The 19,100-nt window shown below is 45.2% G+C and overlaps 1 protein-coding gene across 8 annotated transcripts in view; it reads right to left on the reverse strand.

Moving 5' to 3' along the window:
• The window catches only part of Nr1i2 (nuclear receptor subfamily 1, group I, member 2), a 46,501-nt gene that overhangs the window by 3,640 nt on the left and 23,761 nt on the right, over positions 1-19,100 (reverse strand). For 7 of the 8 annotated variants that reach the window (XR_384533.4, NM_010936.3, XM_006521848.4 and 4 more), the window contains 4 exons: positions 13,926-14,141; positions 2,261-2,394; positions 1,752-1,939; positions 840-1,114 (listed from right to left, as the gene is read on the reverse strand). Coding sequence is in view for 7 of the 8 variants with exons in the window: in NM_010936.3 (NP_035066.1) it covers positions 840-1,114; positions 1,752-1,939; positions 2,261-2,394; positions 13,926-14,113 (785 nt within the window). In the remaining variant the exon portion in view is untranslated. The remainder of the gene's footprint in view (positions 1-839; positions 1,115-1,751; positions 1,940-2,260; positions 2,395-13,925; positions 14,142-19,100) is intronic. The other variant, NM_001098404.1, reaches the window with a different exon arrangement.

Genomic DNA, 19,100 nt, shown 5'->3' on the forward strand with positions numbered 1-19,100 from the left:
AGCAGAAGCCTTCTACACATATCGTGTCTTGAGCTGGAAATATCAGCTACCTGGTGTTAAATGTTACATATACGTGTTCCCCCACTTTTTCTCTCCAGTGATGACAGCTTCATGTTCCACTCCTATTATCTGCGATCCACTGACAATGTGCTCCCTGCGTGTGTGATTTAGCCCTACCTGGCAAGGTCAGGCAAGGCAAGATGGAAGGCTTAGGTACAAATACACCTAGCATTACCCCTAGCACCACAGACTACATCTTATGCAGGAGTGGTTCCCATCACTCCAGCAGGTTCCTGGGTCTCTTGCTGACACCATTTGTCACTGTTGTTGATTCTATGTCCAGCTCTGGGGAGATGGGGTCTGTTAGATTACAGGACCATCCATGCTCCCCATGGCCTACTTAATGGCAGACACCTAGAAATCTGTCCCTTCTTCTTCTCCCTGTGGACCTCTTCCTTCTCCTGCCAACTTAACTTTTACTCTGAAATTTCCCAGTCACGGTTTCTATCCTTGTGGAACTTGGGAAGGTCTGATGACCAGCAATATACCAATCTTCTTCAGATGTTTCATTATTCCACACATCAGCCCTACAGCATTGGCATGATCAGTTCCCATTCCAAAATGGGCAGGCTGTCAAGCCCACAGCAACAAAGCCACTGAACCCTACAGGGAGAGGAGCTGATCCTCCAGTAGCAATGGTCCCCCAGGGGCAGGGACAAGAGAGGGTCTTTTGGCATCAGTTCCTCCCAAGTTCATGGGGGATTCATTGCAGATTCTCTGCAACCTTTGACCATTTCCTCTTCCTTTCTACACCTATCCACTCGGCCCTCAAGACCTACCTAAAGTAGGATATGACTTTGGCGAAGTTGATGACGCCCTTGAACATGTAGGTTGACACATCGGCCAGGTGTGGCAGAAGAGGGATGATCTCTTTCCCGTCGCTCTTGGAAGGGGGTTGGTAGTTCCAGATGCTGCCGTCTTCTCCGCGCAGCTGCAGAGAGATCTTCATTGGAACCCTGTCTTTCATGATTTGACTCCATGTGGCAGGGTCTTCCAACAGTGAGGCCTGCAGAAACTCTGGAAGCTCACAGCCACTGTGGAACACTGCAGGCAGCTGGGATGAAGGGCAGGAGGCAAAGAGAGGAGGGGAGGTGTGTTGTCATAGACAAATCCCCGCATAGGCTCCAGGTGACCAGCTGCAGTCACGATCACGGGTGTGTCTCCTGACACGTGATGTTCTATGAATTAATATAGTCATATCCCTGTGTGGCCAGTGTGAAAAGGGTAAGGACAGCCTTTTCAAGGTGTACCCTGAGCATCCCTCTGTTTGGTAGCTGTAGATGGAAATACACATTCTGAGGCTAGACCATTCTTCTTTGCTAGTCCTGTCACCTAAGCTACTTGTTACCATTCTAGGGGAGTGGAGGAGGGTGGGTGGCACTGGGAGCAAAGACAGAGCTAGCCAACAGGAAGTCCGTACCCCTTCTCCTCTTGGCTGTCCTCACATCACAGTGTGGGCAACATGCCTGCCATTGCTTAATCTTAACTCAGTTCCTATCCACTGAGGACAGTCAGCTGGGCAATCATCAAAAGATTTCCCATCCCAGAGTTTGAGGTTGGGAGCAGGATGCTTTTCTAGCAAGTTGTCTGGGTATCCTGATGCCCCTGACTACTAGAAACCCTGGGAAAGTGACTCGGACTTTGAGGAGCTAGCATAGCCATGGATGTGGTCACAGCTCTAAGCTCCCTACCCGGAAATCCTTGAAGTGGGAGAAAGTTGTGTCAAAGGTTTGCATCTGAGCGTCCATCAGCTCCTGGATCAGCGCCTGCTGTTCTTCCGTCAGCCCCTGCCCTCCAGGCGGTGGAGCCTCAATCTTTTCCCTCTTCTTCCTCTTGATCAAGGCCCGCCTCTGCTCCACAGCGGCATCGGACATGATCACTGCGTGTTAACAAAGAGGACTCGGCATATGTGCCCCGGCGGGGTCATCCCCCTCCCCCAACCTCCATACACCACCAGGACTACAGTAATGACTGTGGACAAAAGGAATCATGCAGGGATAGCTGAGAAAAAAGAGAGGACATAGCCCTGACCTGCATCTCCCACCACACTTCCCATAATGAGAACTAGTACCTGGTATCACCAAAGTCCCACAGGCTCACAAATGCGCATGCGCTTAGGCGCTGTGGTGCACTGGTGCCTCAGCTCTCTGGCAACCGCCCAGTCCACCAAGCCTGAGCCTCCTACCCCGCAGCCACTCACTCTCTTTCTTCATGCCACTCTCCAGGCACTTGCGCAAACGGCAGGCCTGGCACTGCCGTCGTGTCTTCCGGGTGATCTCGCAGGTTCCCTTGCGGAAGGGGCACCTCAGCCGGACATTGCGTTTCATGGCCCTTCTGTGGGATAAAAGAGAGCATCAGGCACTCAGCTCCAGAGCCAGGACTCCAGACCCTGCCAGCAGCAGGTAGCACACACCAGGGATTTTATGAGGCAGGTGTAGATTGACGCTCTACTTTAAGGTCAAGGACTCAAAAAGAGGAGGTGACTTTCTGAGATATTTCTGCAGAAAATGAGACTGGTGCTTTTCACGGGCACCTACAGCCCCCGAGAGTCTCTACCTAGAACAAGTCTAGGCTCCAGGCCTTTTGCTTAAATACCTCCCATCCTTCCTCGGAGCCTTGTTATTCGTGGTACCCATGGATGGGTTTCTATGTGTTTCTCCTTGACAAAGGAAGCCAGAGAAAATCTGTACCCTGAATGCTTTGCTCTCACCGCCCCCCGCCCCCCAGCAGCTTCTTAACATATTAAGAAAGCCCTTGCTCTCCAGCTCTGATTGGGATGAGGAGGTTGGGAGTTCTGTAGAATAGAGTGTATGGTTTTGTTTTGGGGTGGTTTTTTCTTGGAGTGGGGTATAGCTTCTTTGTCACCAGCCTGAAGGGTTCTGAAGGGCCACTGGCCTTTGTAGAGAGGCAGGCTATAAGTGATGTCAGAAATCTCAGTCAGACCAGTCTTTACAGCTCAGCCATCCTGAGTTTCCCATTGCTGCCCAAGCTTGGTTGTCCTACATCTATCTCCACATCTGGAGTGACCCAAGTGATGCCTTGGCTCTGGCCTCTGACCTGTCCAACAGTGTGGAAAATAAGGGAAGCTGGCTTGGAAGGATGGAAACAGAACAGAGGGATGCTGGGAGCTCCGGACCCGAGACTGAGCTCACTGTGCCTGGCAGGCCTGAGCTCTGAAGCTTTCGGGCTCAGGCTGTCTGTCCATCAGCCTGGGAGTATTCCCATGGGTGTCACACTCTCATCTTCAGGGACCTGGATAAGAGACCCCTGGTGGCTAAAGGGGGCTGGTGTTCATCAGAAGCATGCCATGAATCAGACGCTGGCCTACATGTTTTAATATAGCTTTAAAGACCTGGTTTTCAAAACCCACCCTGTGATATTCATCTGTCACCCCCTGGCACAGTGACAGAGACCAATCATCACCTGTCCTCCAGGTAAGTGAGAAACTTTGCTGAGTAAGTGACAAGTTTCCTTGATAAGAAGCCAAGGTCCCAAGCACGAATGCCCCACCTCCCTCCTGGTGTGCCAGGGTGGCACCCAAACGGGAAGGATTCCCCCCCCTTGGGGGGGGCAGTCCATATAGAAGCCAGGTTTTCTGGCTTGAAGAGCCAGAGAACCTGCCTTCATGTGTGGGTTTTTGGTACGTGCTCAGCTCAGCAATTTAGCTGATGTTCTTTGCTACTGATTCAGGAGAAGGCTGAAATCAGCTCTAGCCTACATGATAAGGTGGTTTCTTCTGGACCAGATGTTTTCTGCCCCTGGGATAAGCATCCTTTTTACTATCTGGCTTTCCTGACACGATCCTCTTCCCAGTGGAGCCAGACTGCAACCAGAGCTCTTGGGCTGGCAGAAGAGAAAAATGCAGGCTCGTCAGCTCAGGAGATCTCAGATTCCTCATTTCAGTCGGCCCCACCATTCCCTTACTGTCCCATGAGGTGATCCAAGTGTTTGGTGACTTGTGACTGGACGCGGCCTGGCACTGCTGATGTGTGTTACCCCACTGTAGCCCATGCGGTCAATGACCGTGTCTCCTGGATTGATGTGCCTTTGGACCAAACCTGGGAGAGTTAGCCCCAAGTGATCTGAGATCAGCTCCTCATGACCGCATTATCCCCAAAGTCAGGGATCTGCGGACACTGACCTGGTGGTCATAACTCAGAGCTTGATGCATGGACTTTGGAATCATCAAGTACAGTAAGTTCTCCCGTGAGGGACAAACCCGGCTGAGCACCTCTCCCTAGGATGACCAGCACCACATCTTTGGGATTGCAGGATGGGGCCTTGGTTGAATATTCATTTCCATTCAAAAGACTAATTGCTAACAAAAACTCGGGGTGGTGGTGGGGCTGCCAAATTAAGCTGGAACCTTCTACCCTAAGTGGGCAAAGGGGGCACTCAAAAGACTCACTAAGCTCACAAAACTAAAGACTCCAGAGACTCTTCTACCCAAAGTTATATAAACAATAAGCAATTTCTGGGAGAGAGGAGACTCTGCTGGGGGCTAATGGCAAACTGCATGGAAACCTCATTGACTCTGCTCCCGTGCGTCATCCTAGTGCTTCAGGAGGACCTTTAAGTGTTGCCCCTGCCCAAGTCATCCACGCTCCTGTAATTAACTCCTCAGCCAAGTGTCTCCAAGAAGCTCACCCATTCACCAAGCTAGCCCTCTGAGGAATCGTGTCTCGGCCTGAGGCAGACAGTTGTTCAAGTCTCCCCTGGGTACTGGAGCAAGGACCAACAAAACCAAAGTGTGTGTGGGAGGAGCAACGGCATGGCCCCTGATGAGCGTAGTAAGAGATACAGCTCAGGCTGAGCCATCTGAGAATAGAGCATCCTTGGGGGAGGTCTCCAGGGGAGCCATTTTTCTTTACATGGCACAGAGTGACAAATCCCCTTGGTAAATGGGGTCTGACACTCTGAGTATGGGGACACTCTGCAAACTGATGATTGACCAGCAGAGCCCTATTGAAAAGGGAGGAAGTACACTGGGAAAGACATACAGGTGCACCTTAACATTGTCCACCCCAATGGGTAGGAAATGTGGACAAAGTAAGGAAGGAATGGATGCTTGGCTTGTCATCCTTACACCTGGAAAGACATATGAGAAAGAGAAGAGCTATTCCTGGGATCCCAAACTGAGACACTGTACTGGGTAGTTTTGTGTCAACTTGACACAGGCTGGAGTTATCAAAGAGAAAGGAACTTCAGTTGGGGAAGTGCCTCCATGAGATCTAGCTGTGGGGCATTTTCTCAATTAGTGATCAAGTGGGGGGGGAGGTCCCCTTGTGGGTGGCATCTCTGGGCTGGTAGTCTTGGGTTCTATAAGAGAGCAGGCTGAGCAAGCCAGGTGAGGCAAGCCAGTAAAGAGCATCCCTCCATGACTTCTGCATCAGCTCCTGCTTCCTGACCTGCTTGAGTTCCAATCCTGACTTCCTTGGTGATGAACAGCAGTATGGAAGTGTAAGCCAAATAAACCCTTTCCTCCCCAACTTGCTTCTTGGTCATGATGTTTGTGCAGGAATAGAAACCCTGACTAAGACAGATGCCATGGAGCGAACCAGACTATAAGGGGGGAAAGGCCAGGTAGGAGTGATAGAAGACCTTCTTGAGTTCAACCTTTAATACAGAGGAAGAGAAAAATCCCATGACTCAGTGCTAAGAGTCCTGAAGAATGGCTCAGCACAGGAAACCGTGATATTCAGGAAACACAATCCGAGTGAACGGAGAAAGATGTAAGGAATGAAAGAGCCTCTCACACTCTGGCTTTTGAGGCAGTGGGATTTGTGAGTGAGTAGCTGGGATCAAGCTGAGTGAGCTGCAAGTGGAGAGAGATTAAGCCTCACTGAGGCAAAGGCTGTGTAACCTAAAGCCACATGAGGTATGTCAGTTCCTGAGGGAGTGGCTCATATGTCTATCACACAATTTACTATCACCTGCTGAAGTCCCCATGGATGTGGGGCCTAGAAGGCATTGGAGCAATGGGAGCGATTACTGAGAGAATTAAGCGAGAGACAGACAGTGTTGTAGGGCCAGATAGGAGTGTATTGTCATGAGAAGTTAAAAGGTTGTACCAGCTTGCAATTCCCTAGCTAGCATCTGCTGTCACCTGAGTTTTTGATCTTAGCCATTCTGACTGGTATGAGGTGGAATCTCAGGATTGTTTTGATTTGTATTTCCCTGATGACTAAGGATGTTGAATATTTCTTTAGGTGCTTCTCAGCCATTCTGTATTAATCAGTTGAGAATTCTTTGTTTAGCTCTGTACCCCATTTTTTAGTATGATTATTTGGTTCTCTGGAGTCTAACTTCTTGAATTCTTTGTATATATTGGATATCAGCCCTCTATCGGGTGTAGAATTGGTAAAGATCTTTTCTCAATTTGTTGGCTACCATTTTGTCCTATTGACAGTGTCTTTTGCCTTACAGAAGCTTTGCAATTTTATGAGGTCCCATTTGCCAATTCTTGATCTTAGAGCATAAGCCATTGGTGTTCAGTTCAGGAAAATTTCCCCTGTACCCATCTGTTCGAGACTCTGGAAATCAGTCTGGTGGTTCCTCAGAAAATTGGACATAGTATTACCTTAGGACACAACTTTACCACTCCCGTACATATACCCAAAAGATGCTCCAACATATAACAAGGACACATGCTCCACTATGTTCATAGCAGCCTTATTTATAGTAGCCAGAATCTGGAAAGAACCCAGATGTCCCTCAATAGAGGAATGGATACAGAACATGTGGTACATTTACACAATGGAGTTCTACTCAGCTATTAAAAACAATGACTTCATGAAATTCTTAGGCAAATGGATGCAACTAGAAAATATCATCCTGAGTGAGGTAACCCAATCACAAAAGAACACACATGGTATGCACTCACTGATAAGTAGATATTAGCCCAAAAGTTCAGAATACCCAAGATACAATTCACAGACCACATGAAGCTCAAGAAGAAGGAAGACCAAAGTGTGAGTGTTTCGGTCCTTCTTAGAAGGAGAACAAAATACTCATGGGAGCAAATACTGAGACAGAGTGTGGAGCAGAGACTGAAGGAAAGGCCATCCAGAGACTGTCCCACCTGGGGATCCATCCCATATACAGTTACCAAACCCAGACATTAATGAAGATGCCGAGAAACGCTTGCTGACAGGAGCCTGATATAGCTGTCTGCTGAGAGGCTCCACCAGTGCCTGACAAATACAGAAGTAGATGCTCACAGCCAACCATTGGACTGAGCACAGGGTCCCCAATGGAGGAGTTAGAGAAAGGACCAAGGAGCTGAAGAGATTTGCAACCCCATAGGAGGAACAATTTTATCAACCAACCAGACACCCCCACACCGAGAGCTCCCAGGGACTAAACCAGCAACCAAAAAGTACACATGGAGGGACCCATGGCTCCAGCTGCATATGTAGCAGAGGATGGCCTTGTCGATCATCAAGGAGAGGAGAGGCCCTTGATCCTGTGAAGGCTTGATGTCCCAGTGTAGGGGAATGCCAGGGCAGGGAGATGGGAGTAGATGGGTAGGAGGGAGAGCACCCTCATAGAACAGGGGGAGGGGTGATGGGATGGGGGGGGGTTGGAGGGGAAACCAGGAAAGGGGATAACATTTGAAATGTAAATAAAGAAAATATCTAATAAGTAATTCAAAGGGAGAGAGAGAGAAAGAAAGAAAGAAAGAAAGAGAGAGAGAGAGAGAGAGAGAGAGAGAGAGAGAGAGAAAGAAAGAAAGAAAGAAAGAAAGAAAGAAAGAAAGAAAGAAAGAAAGAAAGAAAGAAAGAAAGAAAGAAAGAAAGGAAGGAAGGAAGCTATAAGGTTACTTAACAAGGACCTCAGGGCTATCATGTGACTTCAGCTTTGCTGTGCCCTGTGGCTAGGACATGTTCTTTATGGGGTAGAAGAGGCTTTGGTGACTCTGAACAATTTAGACTGTTATGTAAATTAGGTCCTTAAGGTGCTAAAGCAGTAAAGGACAGATGAAAGGGAAAGTGAATGGGGGAACCTGTCCTAGTCACTTGAAAGCAAATGTGGCAGTATTTGAGTCAAACCAGAGGGTTTGGGTGGGAGGGGATGAGGTGGGGGAATGATGTAAAGTCAAACACCATGCTTGTCTCTGGGAAGTTTTTAAGACTAAGTGGTAGTTCACCAAAGTAGAAGGTAGGGAGTGGGGGCAAATGGAGCGGAGAATGAAGCAATCCAGGTAGCCCCACAGTAACCCCTAGTATGAATGAAGGAAATATGGAATTGAAGCTTCGACAGATGCTCCTCTGATGGGGTGGCAAATGCTGCCCACGATGAGGGCCAACCTTGGAAATCCCAAGCACCAGGTTGAATTGTAAATTTCTTGATCCCCTAGTCATGTGTAAAGCACTTGGGTTTTATCTGAATCCTCAACCAAGAGAATCCCAACGTGTCCCAAAGGACTGGGACAGTGTACAGCAGTGGACGGAGACAGGGATAGGTGGTGTAGGTGGAAAGTTTGTCCTAGGGCTGGGTCACTGTCCTCCCTCACCCTGTAGAGCTTATTGTATACGTTTCTCTCTGGTTGGTCAGGAAGGGAACCTGCGAAGTTGCCTGCCTGAGGACTGTGGCTATATAGCAGTACTGATTCCATCAAGGGATTGGAAAATGAGCATATTATTCCTGACTAATGTCTTTTCAGCAGTCCAGGGTGGACTGTGAGGAAGCCAGATGACTGATGAGCCAAGCTCTTCCCCTAGCATCCACTGCACCCAACATTGCTCTTCCTGAGGGAACAACTAACCCAGTAATGGAGTCCTCTCATGCTGTCCTGGACCTTGCTAACACTTTCTCCCCTATCCTGTTAGCTGCTGAATCCCAAGAGCAGTTTGCATCCCACAGGACCGACAGAGAGGACCTTTAAATCACTTCCAAGATCACCTCCATACTCTTGCTGTTTGTCCTGGAATGGTGGCCCTTGCTTTGTTATCCTGTCTACCCTCAGTAACAAAAGGTCTCACTACACAGGTGATAGGATGTTAGCCTCTGGGTAGTTGAAAGTAGTTAAGGACTTAGAGAAGCGTCTGAAACACATACAAGTACATTTAAAGAAATTCGGATGGAAATCAGCTAGCACCAGGCACAAAAGTCCTAGGGACATGTGGCCAGGTAAGATGCCGATGGTAGATGACGGTATTATTGAGAAAATTCTACAACACTATGCCTGTAAATGCACAATGACTACAGGTGTTCTTGGAGTCCCTGGGGTCTTATTGAATGTTTGTACTCCATGTTATCCAAGTATAACTTGATAAAGGATCCAAGTATCCTTCATATAACTTGATAAGAGGGAGGAGCCGTGTGGATTGGTTCAGAAAGAAGCTTTTGTTGTTGGTGGTGGTGGTTTTTTTGGTTGTTGTTGTTGTTGTTGTTGTTGTTGTTGTTGTTTTGGAGACAGGGTTTCTCTGTGTAGCCCTAGCTGCCTTGGAACTCACTCTGTAGACCAGGCTGGCCTCGAACTCAGAGATCTGCTTGCCTCTGCTTCCCAAGTGCTTGGATTAAAGGCGAGCGCCACCACTGACCAGCCAGAAAGAAGCTTTTGAGCTGGGTAAGAAAGATCCTTGTAGGACAGTTATGGCTCACGAAGCCTTTGTGTTGGAAGTCACCAGCAACTTAGGGGGCTGGAGGGAGGAGGGGCATGACAAACCCCACCTGAATTAGCAGATCCATGGTGTTAATCCCACAGCAGAGAGGGAGGACAGAATCTCATCAAACAGCACTAGAACAGCAATAACTAGGTGTATATGAGATGCGAGAGAGGGATCCATTACCAGTTCTGCTGCAGCAACAGTGAAAGCATCACATACGATCAGGTTTTGGATGGCACAGTTTTCAAACGCTGCAAAGGAGGCATGCTTGTTTACAGCCATGTGATGTGCTGTCTCCTCTGACACCCATGCCGTGAAGTCTACACTGGCACCAGTGATTTTCTGAGACTTTGGGACTCCCCACCCTCACCCCACCCCACCCCAGAGTAAACCGACATCTGAGCCAAATAAAGTGCTGGAAAGGTCAACACAAACTCTCGTAGATGCCTGGTACCCAGGTGGCTGCACAAGTAGGGACAACAAACAGGAATGGATGGCTGCTGCCATACAAATAAATACTGACATCACGTGGCTGATGGGAGAAGAAGGGAAGAGTAGCCACTGAGCTAAGAGCAACACGGATAATAGACAAGGCTATAACAGTCTGCGCTGTATGCAGAGGCCTAACTTTACAGACACGCTGGGAAATAGAGTTGTTGGTTTGGCCACAATGAGGACAAACAGATGTGGAGGGAACTATGTAAGAACATTCAGCAAGAATCAGAGCCCCTCATAGTTTTCCATGAGCACCCATAATCCATTGAGTCTCCTCAGAAAGCAGATGGCCTTACCCAAATGCAGGCCATCTGCCCCCAGGTCCTGGTAGAGGTTGCTCATTTGATTCATATACAGTCTGGCCAGAGGGCAGCTAGCAAAGGTTAAGAAATAGATAAAAGTCACTGTATTCTCATGAGGTATTCTGATATTCTGCATAGTGCCCAAACACATAAGGCTTGTTCCTGATCGTGGCCCCAACAGATGGATGCTATTGATGGTGCAAGTATGCAATTGAACCTATTCGACCTATCTCATACAGGGCCTATGCTTATGAGATATGCTTTCCCCCGTGTGGGCACAGCCACGAGCCTCTTCCAAGCATTTCCATGCAAATAAACAATGAGTGAAGCTACTTTCTGGGGTCTCTTACAAGTCTCAGTGCTATATGTTGACTTTCCCAAGGAATTGACAAAAATATTTATTTCATAAGTAATGATGTAAAGAACTGGGTTGAAGTTGGGTGGTGGCAATTGGGAGGCAGAGGCAGGCAGATTTCTGAGTTCAAGGCCAGCCTGGTCTACAGAGTGAGTTCCAGGACAGCCAGGGCTACACAGAGAAACCCTGTCTTGAAAAACAAAACAAAACAAAAAAAAAAACCAAAACAACAAAAAAAACTGGGTTGAAGGCAACCAGATTCAATAGAACTTCCACCTGCCTTATAACCCTATAGAAGCTGAATTGATTTAAGAATGAGTTATTAAAGAGTATAAACAAAAGGTTTTCTCTCTCTCTCTCTCTCTCTCTCTCTCTCTCTCTCTCTCTCGTTCTGTGTGTGTGTGTGTGTGTGTGTGTGTGTGTGTGTGTATGTATGTAAAAAGGTACTCCCAGGGGTCAAACAATCATTGAATGAAAATCTCAGTGCCAGAGGTGGGTAATCCTTATGCTTTTTTGACTAGGTAGGTCCTACATACCATACACTATTGCAGTCTTGCATGGTTGAATTAGATGGTAAATCTCTACTGGGAATACACTTTATGCTTTAATTGTAAATGTGGAGACATCAAGCTGGCACTGAACTGAAAGCTTGTTCTTGACTGGCTTGTGCGATATTAGAAAGTGATGTGCAAGCTACTGGAAGAGAATTGTTGCTGATAATTCTACTCACTAAGACACCATGCTATGTACAGCAAGCATGGCAGGTGTGGTGGATTGTATATGCTCAGCCCAGGGAGTGGCACCATTAGAAGGTGTGGCCTTGTTGGAGTAGGTGTGTCACTGTGGGTGTGGGCTATAAGACCCTCATCCTAGCTGCCTGCAAGTCAGTCTTCCACACTATCAGCTTTCGGATGAAGATGTAGAACTCTCAGCTCTGCCTGCACCATGCTTGCCTAGATGCTGCCATGCTCATACCTTGATGATCATGGACTGAACCCCTAACCTGTAAGCCAGCCCCAGTAAAATGTTGTCCTTATAAGAGCTGCCTTGGTCATGGTGTCTGTTCACAGCAGCAAAACCCTAACTAAGACAGCAGGCAAGATAGGCCTGCCAGTGCAGTAGTGGCTCAACTGTTGTGGGTTCAACCAATATCTTTCCTATTGGATTTATGGCCAGCTCCATAGGAGGAAATACTTCTTTAGCACTATAATCCAGGGCAAAATCTTACAACCAGAGAGACACTTGAAGGTGACTGCTATTGTTTTGTTAAACAAGTATGTTATGCCTGCCAATTTTATTTGGGTACTGGTTAGTTTTCTTTGTTTTTGTTTTGTGTTGTTTGACTCATCAAGGTAAGACAAACTAGAATTATCTGGGAAGAGACACCTGAACTGAGAAAATTGAGATTGGCCCGTAGGCAAATCTGTGGAGCATTTTCTTCATTAATGACTAATATGGAAGGGCCCAGTCCGTGGTGGGTAGTGCCACCCTTGGTTCTAGGTTGTGTAAGAAAAGCAAGCAAGGAGGAACAAGCCAGAATGCAGTATTCCTCCAGTGATTCTGCTTCAGTTCTTATCTTCTTTATACCTTTATATCTCTGCCTGACTTCTCTTCATAATGAACTGTCTTGGGCATGTAGGCTGAATAAAACTTCCCTTTCTCAAGTTGCTTTTGGCCATGATGTTCTATCTATCACAGCAGTAGAAAGCTTCTCCTTCTCAACTTCCTAAATATGTTGGGGCCCACAGATCACTGCTTACTGTCAACCTCAGCTGTTGAATCTTTTTGCAGTGAGTGGCGGTTACTTTAGAGATTCATAACCATTCACACTACTGATAGCTGGTGCTACTGCTTGGTGACCCAATGCTTATATGCCAATGAAAGAAAATAATCAGATATACATATTATCCATTCCACGACTCAGAGAACTTTTCAGAGTGGGGAAGAACGTAAGAGCTGAAGGAAGGGGGTCGTCTGAACTGAAATAGTCCCCCTACCTGGATATAGGAGGCAAATTCACAACACTTGGGAAGGCCATGAAATTAGAAGTTGCAAGACTCAAAAGGTACTTTCAAAGGTTATATAAATTGTGAGCAGAGGAGACTCTGTTGTGGAGTTGCCTGCAAGTCGTGCAGAGAAATATCAATAATGCAGCTTATCTGTATCACTGCTAGGGCCCGAGTGGTGCCTCTCAGGGATGCATCTGCCTGAGTCACCCAAGGACTTAAGAATACTATAAATCCATTGGTTCACCAAGCTAGACTTGGGTAGAATAAGTTCTTGGTGTATTCCTGATAACCTATCCGTAGTGAACAGATGTTTGTTGATGTCTCCCCAGGAAAAAGTTACACAACAACTGCTGTCTTGGAAATATATGAATGTCCTAAGTGTGGCCTCGAGGTGAGAACTGCAGACCTTCTCTTTCTGAAGGCGAACTAGAGCTCTTTCTTCGCATACCACCTTCTCTCCCACCTTGGATCTGAGTCCCAATGCTGAAGGTGGCTTTGCTGATTGTCACTGGTCTTGCTATTCTTCATCTGAATGATGGTGAACCTTTGGTCCAGACCTAACATGCTGTGAAGAAGGATCTCTCTCTCTCTCTCTCTCTCTCTCTCTCTCTCTCTCATCAGTTTGGTTTAGTTTTTTTTAAATTTTTTTTTGTTTTTGTTTTTAAATACGTTTCTAGATGAAATTATCTTAGTTTTGATTTACTTTATGTCATCCCTTTCTTAACAAGTATACTATAAGAGTGATTTGAATACTTGTCTCTTACATTTTTTTTTCCTATTTTACCATTTTTACTTTTAACTGACCTTTCATTTTACTCAAGACCACACAGAGGAACAAAGTGTTCACTTAATGGAAATGATCCTTTCCTGGGCAGCAGAAGAAGAGGCCTTGAAGATGAGGATTCTTCTGAAGTATACATGGCTCTCTTGGGATAGTTAGGAGGGGAGGCTTTGGGTGCACCAAATGACCCCAGGCATCAGATTAAGCCAAGGCCTAAAGACATTGTCCAGAAAGTTAATGGAAAAACCCAAGTTAGATGTGACCTCGTGTGTCAGTACCAGCAAGTGCGTGAAGGCTGGTGGGTGACCATACCTGAAAAACCCCTTGCATCCTTCACACGTCATGACATTGAAGTGGTAGCCATTGGCCTTGTCCCCACATACACGGCAGATTTGAAGACCTCCATCTTCCTCCTCTACGTTGATGGGCTCTTCCAAGGCAGAGTCTGCTTCTTCACACTGTACAAGGCCAACTCGGCTCCAGCTCTCCTCAGGTCTCATCTCTAGGTTTACATCTGTGTGTCCTAGACTAGAATGGAAAAGACACAGAATGAAAGGTTTGTTCGGGGAGATGCTAGGAACACTCTTCCTTTTGAGCAAGACTCTCATTCGGGTTTGATGCTGGACCTGACATCCCACAGGGAAAGTGTAGGTGACTATTTGAATTGTCATTCAGAAAAATGTGACCACGGCATTTATAAGCACAGTAGGCTCTCTAGACAGAACACTTCAGCCAGAACATGGGAAAGAGTTTATTACAGGAGGGAGAAATGAGAAGCCGCTACCTGGATTGGACTATGTGAGGCACTGAACGGATTGAAGGGGTCATAAGTTGATCAATGGCTAGCAAACTCATGGGAAAGATTGGCGATCAGAATTATTTCTGGGGCTGGGGAGATCTTGGGAAGATAGCCTTTTGGGTGTGTTGTAGTCCAGAATTCCACACAGAGAAAAAAAGGCTATGCCATAAATAAATAAATAAATAAATAAATAAATTTAAATAAATGTTTTCCGTTGAACACCGAGTGGACCTCGAGAGTAAGGCTTCCTGGGAGTTTGTTTCTTTCTTAAATCTTCCCAATCCTGCCAATATCAGCTCATGTTTTTAAAAAGAGAAATACATGTCTTGACTCTGGTTTTAGTTCTCAAGAAATATCAACCCTTGATAAGTGTTCTCTGATCAGTTAACCTTGGGCCTTCCATTTGGCCTGGAGGTTTGTCTGAGCTCTTTGGTGTTTATAGAGCTGTACGGGCTAGTGTGCCATTCAAATGGCAAGTTTTGTCTATTTGGAAATTTCTTTGAACTAGTTAGGCACCTGCCATATGACAGGAGTGGTTAAGTGTGTTGTTGTTTTGACTACTGGGGTTCTGTCAACCGATTTAGGACACAGAGAAATGAAGATGTTGAGTGTATCTCTATCATTGAGACAGGCTGTAGCTCTCCACAAGAGCTAAGGGCAGGTCATGGAAAGTCATGAGCTCATTATTAGGACATTGCTCAATGAATAGTCTACAGAATGAGTAACAGAGCTGGGAGAGTAGTGAGGAGGAGCGAGTGTGTGCCCACTCCCCTGGGTGGATGACTAGTGCAGGGTCACTTCTCTGATTAGCCAAGGGGGAATTCGAAGGGGAGTGTGGGCCACTTACAGGGTCTGCCCACAGCAACTCAAAAATTACCATTGTCAATAAATACTAGTCCAGTTTCCATCTAACTCTCAATGTAAGAATCTTAAAAACTACTGGGCAGGACAGTGCTACGACACTGTACCTTTGGAAACTCTTCCACTCTCAGGAGTTTTATATATTATATATTTATATTTATATAATATGTATTTATATATGATATATACTCATATAATATATGATATATATAAGTATATCTCATATATAATATATAACATGTTATATAATAAATATTTAATATTATGCTATATATTGTAATACATATTTTGTTATAAATATAATATATAACACAATATATAATGCATCATAATATATAAATTATTATATTATACATATAGTATATACTATAATATACCATTATATAATAGTGTTATATTAATATATTATGATATATTATATATTTATATAAGTTATATTACTTGCATATAAGAAATTTATATAATATATAAACTATATGTTATATATTTTATATAATATATAAATGTTATATTTATATTATATATTTGTATATAATGAATAAATATATTATATATACATATATGTACATACACATACACACACACACACACATATATATATATATGTATGTATATAAAAGAATCTACATTTGCTTTGCCCACTACTGTCCACATTTCCTTATTCTCTTAAGACGTGAGACCACAAACTTGAAAAACACTGGTTTAAGGTGGCGGTGACTATTAATTGTCTGGTACTCTGGCTTCTAGTGGCAAGTTCATCAAGAGCTGAGGAAGTCTCCCTTGCTGTCATATCATTGTGATTTGTAAAATATTAAGTTTATACAGTCAGGGGTTCCCCTTGGGAAATTTTTAGCTGACTAGTCTTTTATAAATTTATGGTGGTTTATCTAAGAGTACATTTTTGTATGTATAATTGTTTTTATGTCATTTTGTGTTTAAAGCAGCATAGGACAAGTTATTCTAGAGTTCCAAAAAATAAATGAGTGACAAGCTCCTATTTTTTTTAACTGAGGAGCTATTGACAGTTGGTGGCTGTTGATGGAGAGATTGTTCTACTGGTGGTCCACCCAGACTCCAGTGGATCCCCCACACCTATGTGCATATACAGTGGTAGTGTAATGGGCTGGGTGGACAAGAAGGTGTTCTAAACAGACACTAGTGTTTCTCAGTCTAACTGTCAGACTACTGAAACAATGGATCCTAGTGAGAACTTCCCAAGGATCCCATGCTGGGAGAAGGAAACCGTAGCTGGGGTTGAGGGGTGTGGTACAGCAACAGTGATGACCAGCAGGACTGGCTTGTCTCCTGAGAAAGATTTGACAAAGTTCTTACATGTCAGGCCACTTTATGGGATGAGACTGAGTCCCAGATAGTGGTGGGCCACTGGTGGGAGGTCCTCTGCTTAAATTTCCATTTCACTTCAGGACCCAGAAGATGGGTTTTCGGAGTTCGCTGGGTCTTTCTTTCTCCTCCTCCTCCTCCTCCTCCTCCTCCTCCTCTTCTTCTTCTTCTTCTTCTTCTTCTTCTTCTTCTTCTTCTTCTTCTTCTTCTAATTTTATTATTTTTTATTAATTAATTTTCCTTTTTTAAAAACTATCATTTTTATTGGATATTTTCTTTATTTACATTTCAAATGTTTTCCCCCTTTCCAGGTCTCCCCTTTCGGCCCCCATCCCATCCCCCCTCCCTCTGCTTCTATGAGGGTGCTCACCCACCCACCCACCCACTCCTGTCTTCCCGCCCTGGCATTCCCCTACACTGGGACATCGAACACCCTCAGGCCCAAGGGCCTCTCCTCCCACTGATGTCCAACAAAGCCATCCTCTGCCACATATGCAGCCAGAGCCATGGGTCCCTCCATGTGTACTCTTTGGTTGGCGGTCCAGTCCCTGGGAACTCCAGGGGGTCTGGCCGGTTGACACTATTGCTCCCTCCATGGGGCTGCAAACCCCCTCCCTCAGCTCCTTCAGTCCCTTCTCCAAGTCCCCCATCGGGGACCCTTCCCTCAGTCCAGTGGTGTCTTTCTCTTCTTGATATGACCATATTGAAGACATCCTTTTCTGCTTTCCACTTTTGGGGTATCTGGGCCTGACTTGGGGCACAGGTAGTGACTGTCAAGTCTATAACAATAGCACTAACTGGATTGATGGGTTATTAAGAGTTAAAAAGAAGGCATGAGATTGAAAGGAGACAACATAAGGTGAGGGAACCTGTGAGAGATGGCGGGAAAGGGAGGAATGGGACCATGAGAAACCTTTGTATACATGTATTAAACTCTCAAAGAATTTATTCTTATTTATATTTATTTAAGTATATATTTTAAAAATTTTAATTTACTGACTAATAAAAATACTCTCTTGGTATGCATAATTTAAAGTATGTGTACGTGTGTGTACATGTATGGACATGTGTGTTGGGAGGATTTGGACCACATTAACATATAGGAACTGTCGTTAGTGTTTTCTCTCCCACATTTAACTGTAGGATTTGAAACTGAAGAAGAATTGGCTACAAAGCACTTCTCAAGCCTAACTAAAATGTTAATCCTTGAAATGTTCCTTTTGACCTTATAGGTAGGATGGGTGCTTAGGGTCTGCTGCTTTCAAATGTTAACTCTGAGGGAAAAAACAAAATCTTGGCCCAGGATTTACAAAAGAGAGAGCTAATATCTTGCCCTTGAAGGATGGTTGTGGGTAGGTTGTAGCTCTTAAATGCCGAGAAAGTTTGTATTCTATTTGGGGGGGGGGGGTGTTAGAAAAACTTAAATGTAAAATTTAAAGATTAAATTTAGCCAGGAGGTGGTGGAGCACACCTTTAATTCCAGCACTCAAGGCGGAGCAGAGGCAGATGGATCTCTGTCTGAGTCTGAGGCTAGCCTGGTCTACAGAGTGAGTTCCAGGAGAACCAGGGCTACGCAGAGAGACCCGGTCTCAAAAACAAACAAATAAACAAACGGAGTGGTTGGAGTGTGGTGGAGTGCATGATTTCTGGGTTTTGCTCTATGTATGTATGTATGTATGTATGTATGTATGCATGTATGTATAAACACATGTACTTTTTTTTTAACCTAAAGATGGGCTAATTTTGCTATCAGAATAAAAAAATTATTACCAAACATTAGTTCATCACTAATAGACAATCCATTTTAAATAAATGGTACTAAGAGTTATATAATATAATGCTCTGGTTAAACAGGGCTGTCATATACATGATACACTTACACCTCAGACGATAAAAACTTTTTTTTTTTTACTTTATTGGATATTTGGATATTTTCTTTATTTACATTTCAAATGTCATTCCCTTTCTTGGTTTCCCCTCCAAAAACCCCCTCCCCCATCCCCTGCCCTCTCCCCCTGCTCACCAACCCACCCACTCCAGCTTCCTGGCCCTGGCATTCTCCTACACTGGGGCATAGAGCCTTCACTGGACCAAGGGTCTTTTCTCCCATTGATGACCGACTAGGCCATCTTCTGCTACATATGGGCTGGAGCCATGAGTCCCACCATGTGTACTCTTTGGTTGGTGGTTTAGTCCCAGGGTGCTCTGGGGTACTGGTTAGTTCATATTGCTGTTCCTCCTATGGGGCTGCAAACCCCCTCAACTCCTTGGGTCCTTTTTCTAGTTCCTTCACTGGGGAACCTGTGCTCAATAAAAACTATTTATAGGCATTTATGCAACTTTCAAAAATGTGCTATTCTCAAACAAACAAACAAAAAACCTAGAAAAACAAAACAAAAGACAGCCAGGCGTGGTGGCACATGCCTTTAATCCCAGCACTTTCGAGGCAGAGGCAGGTGGATTTCTGAGTTCTAGGCCAGCCTACA

This window comes from Mus musculus, chromosome 16, assembly GCF_000001635.26.
Source record: "Mus musculus strain C57BL/6J chromosome 16, GRCm38.p6 C57BL/6J".
Taxonomy (NCBI): Eukaryota; Metazoa; Chordata; class Mammalia; order Rodentia; family Muridae; genus Mus; species Mus musculus.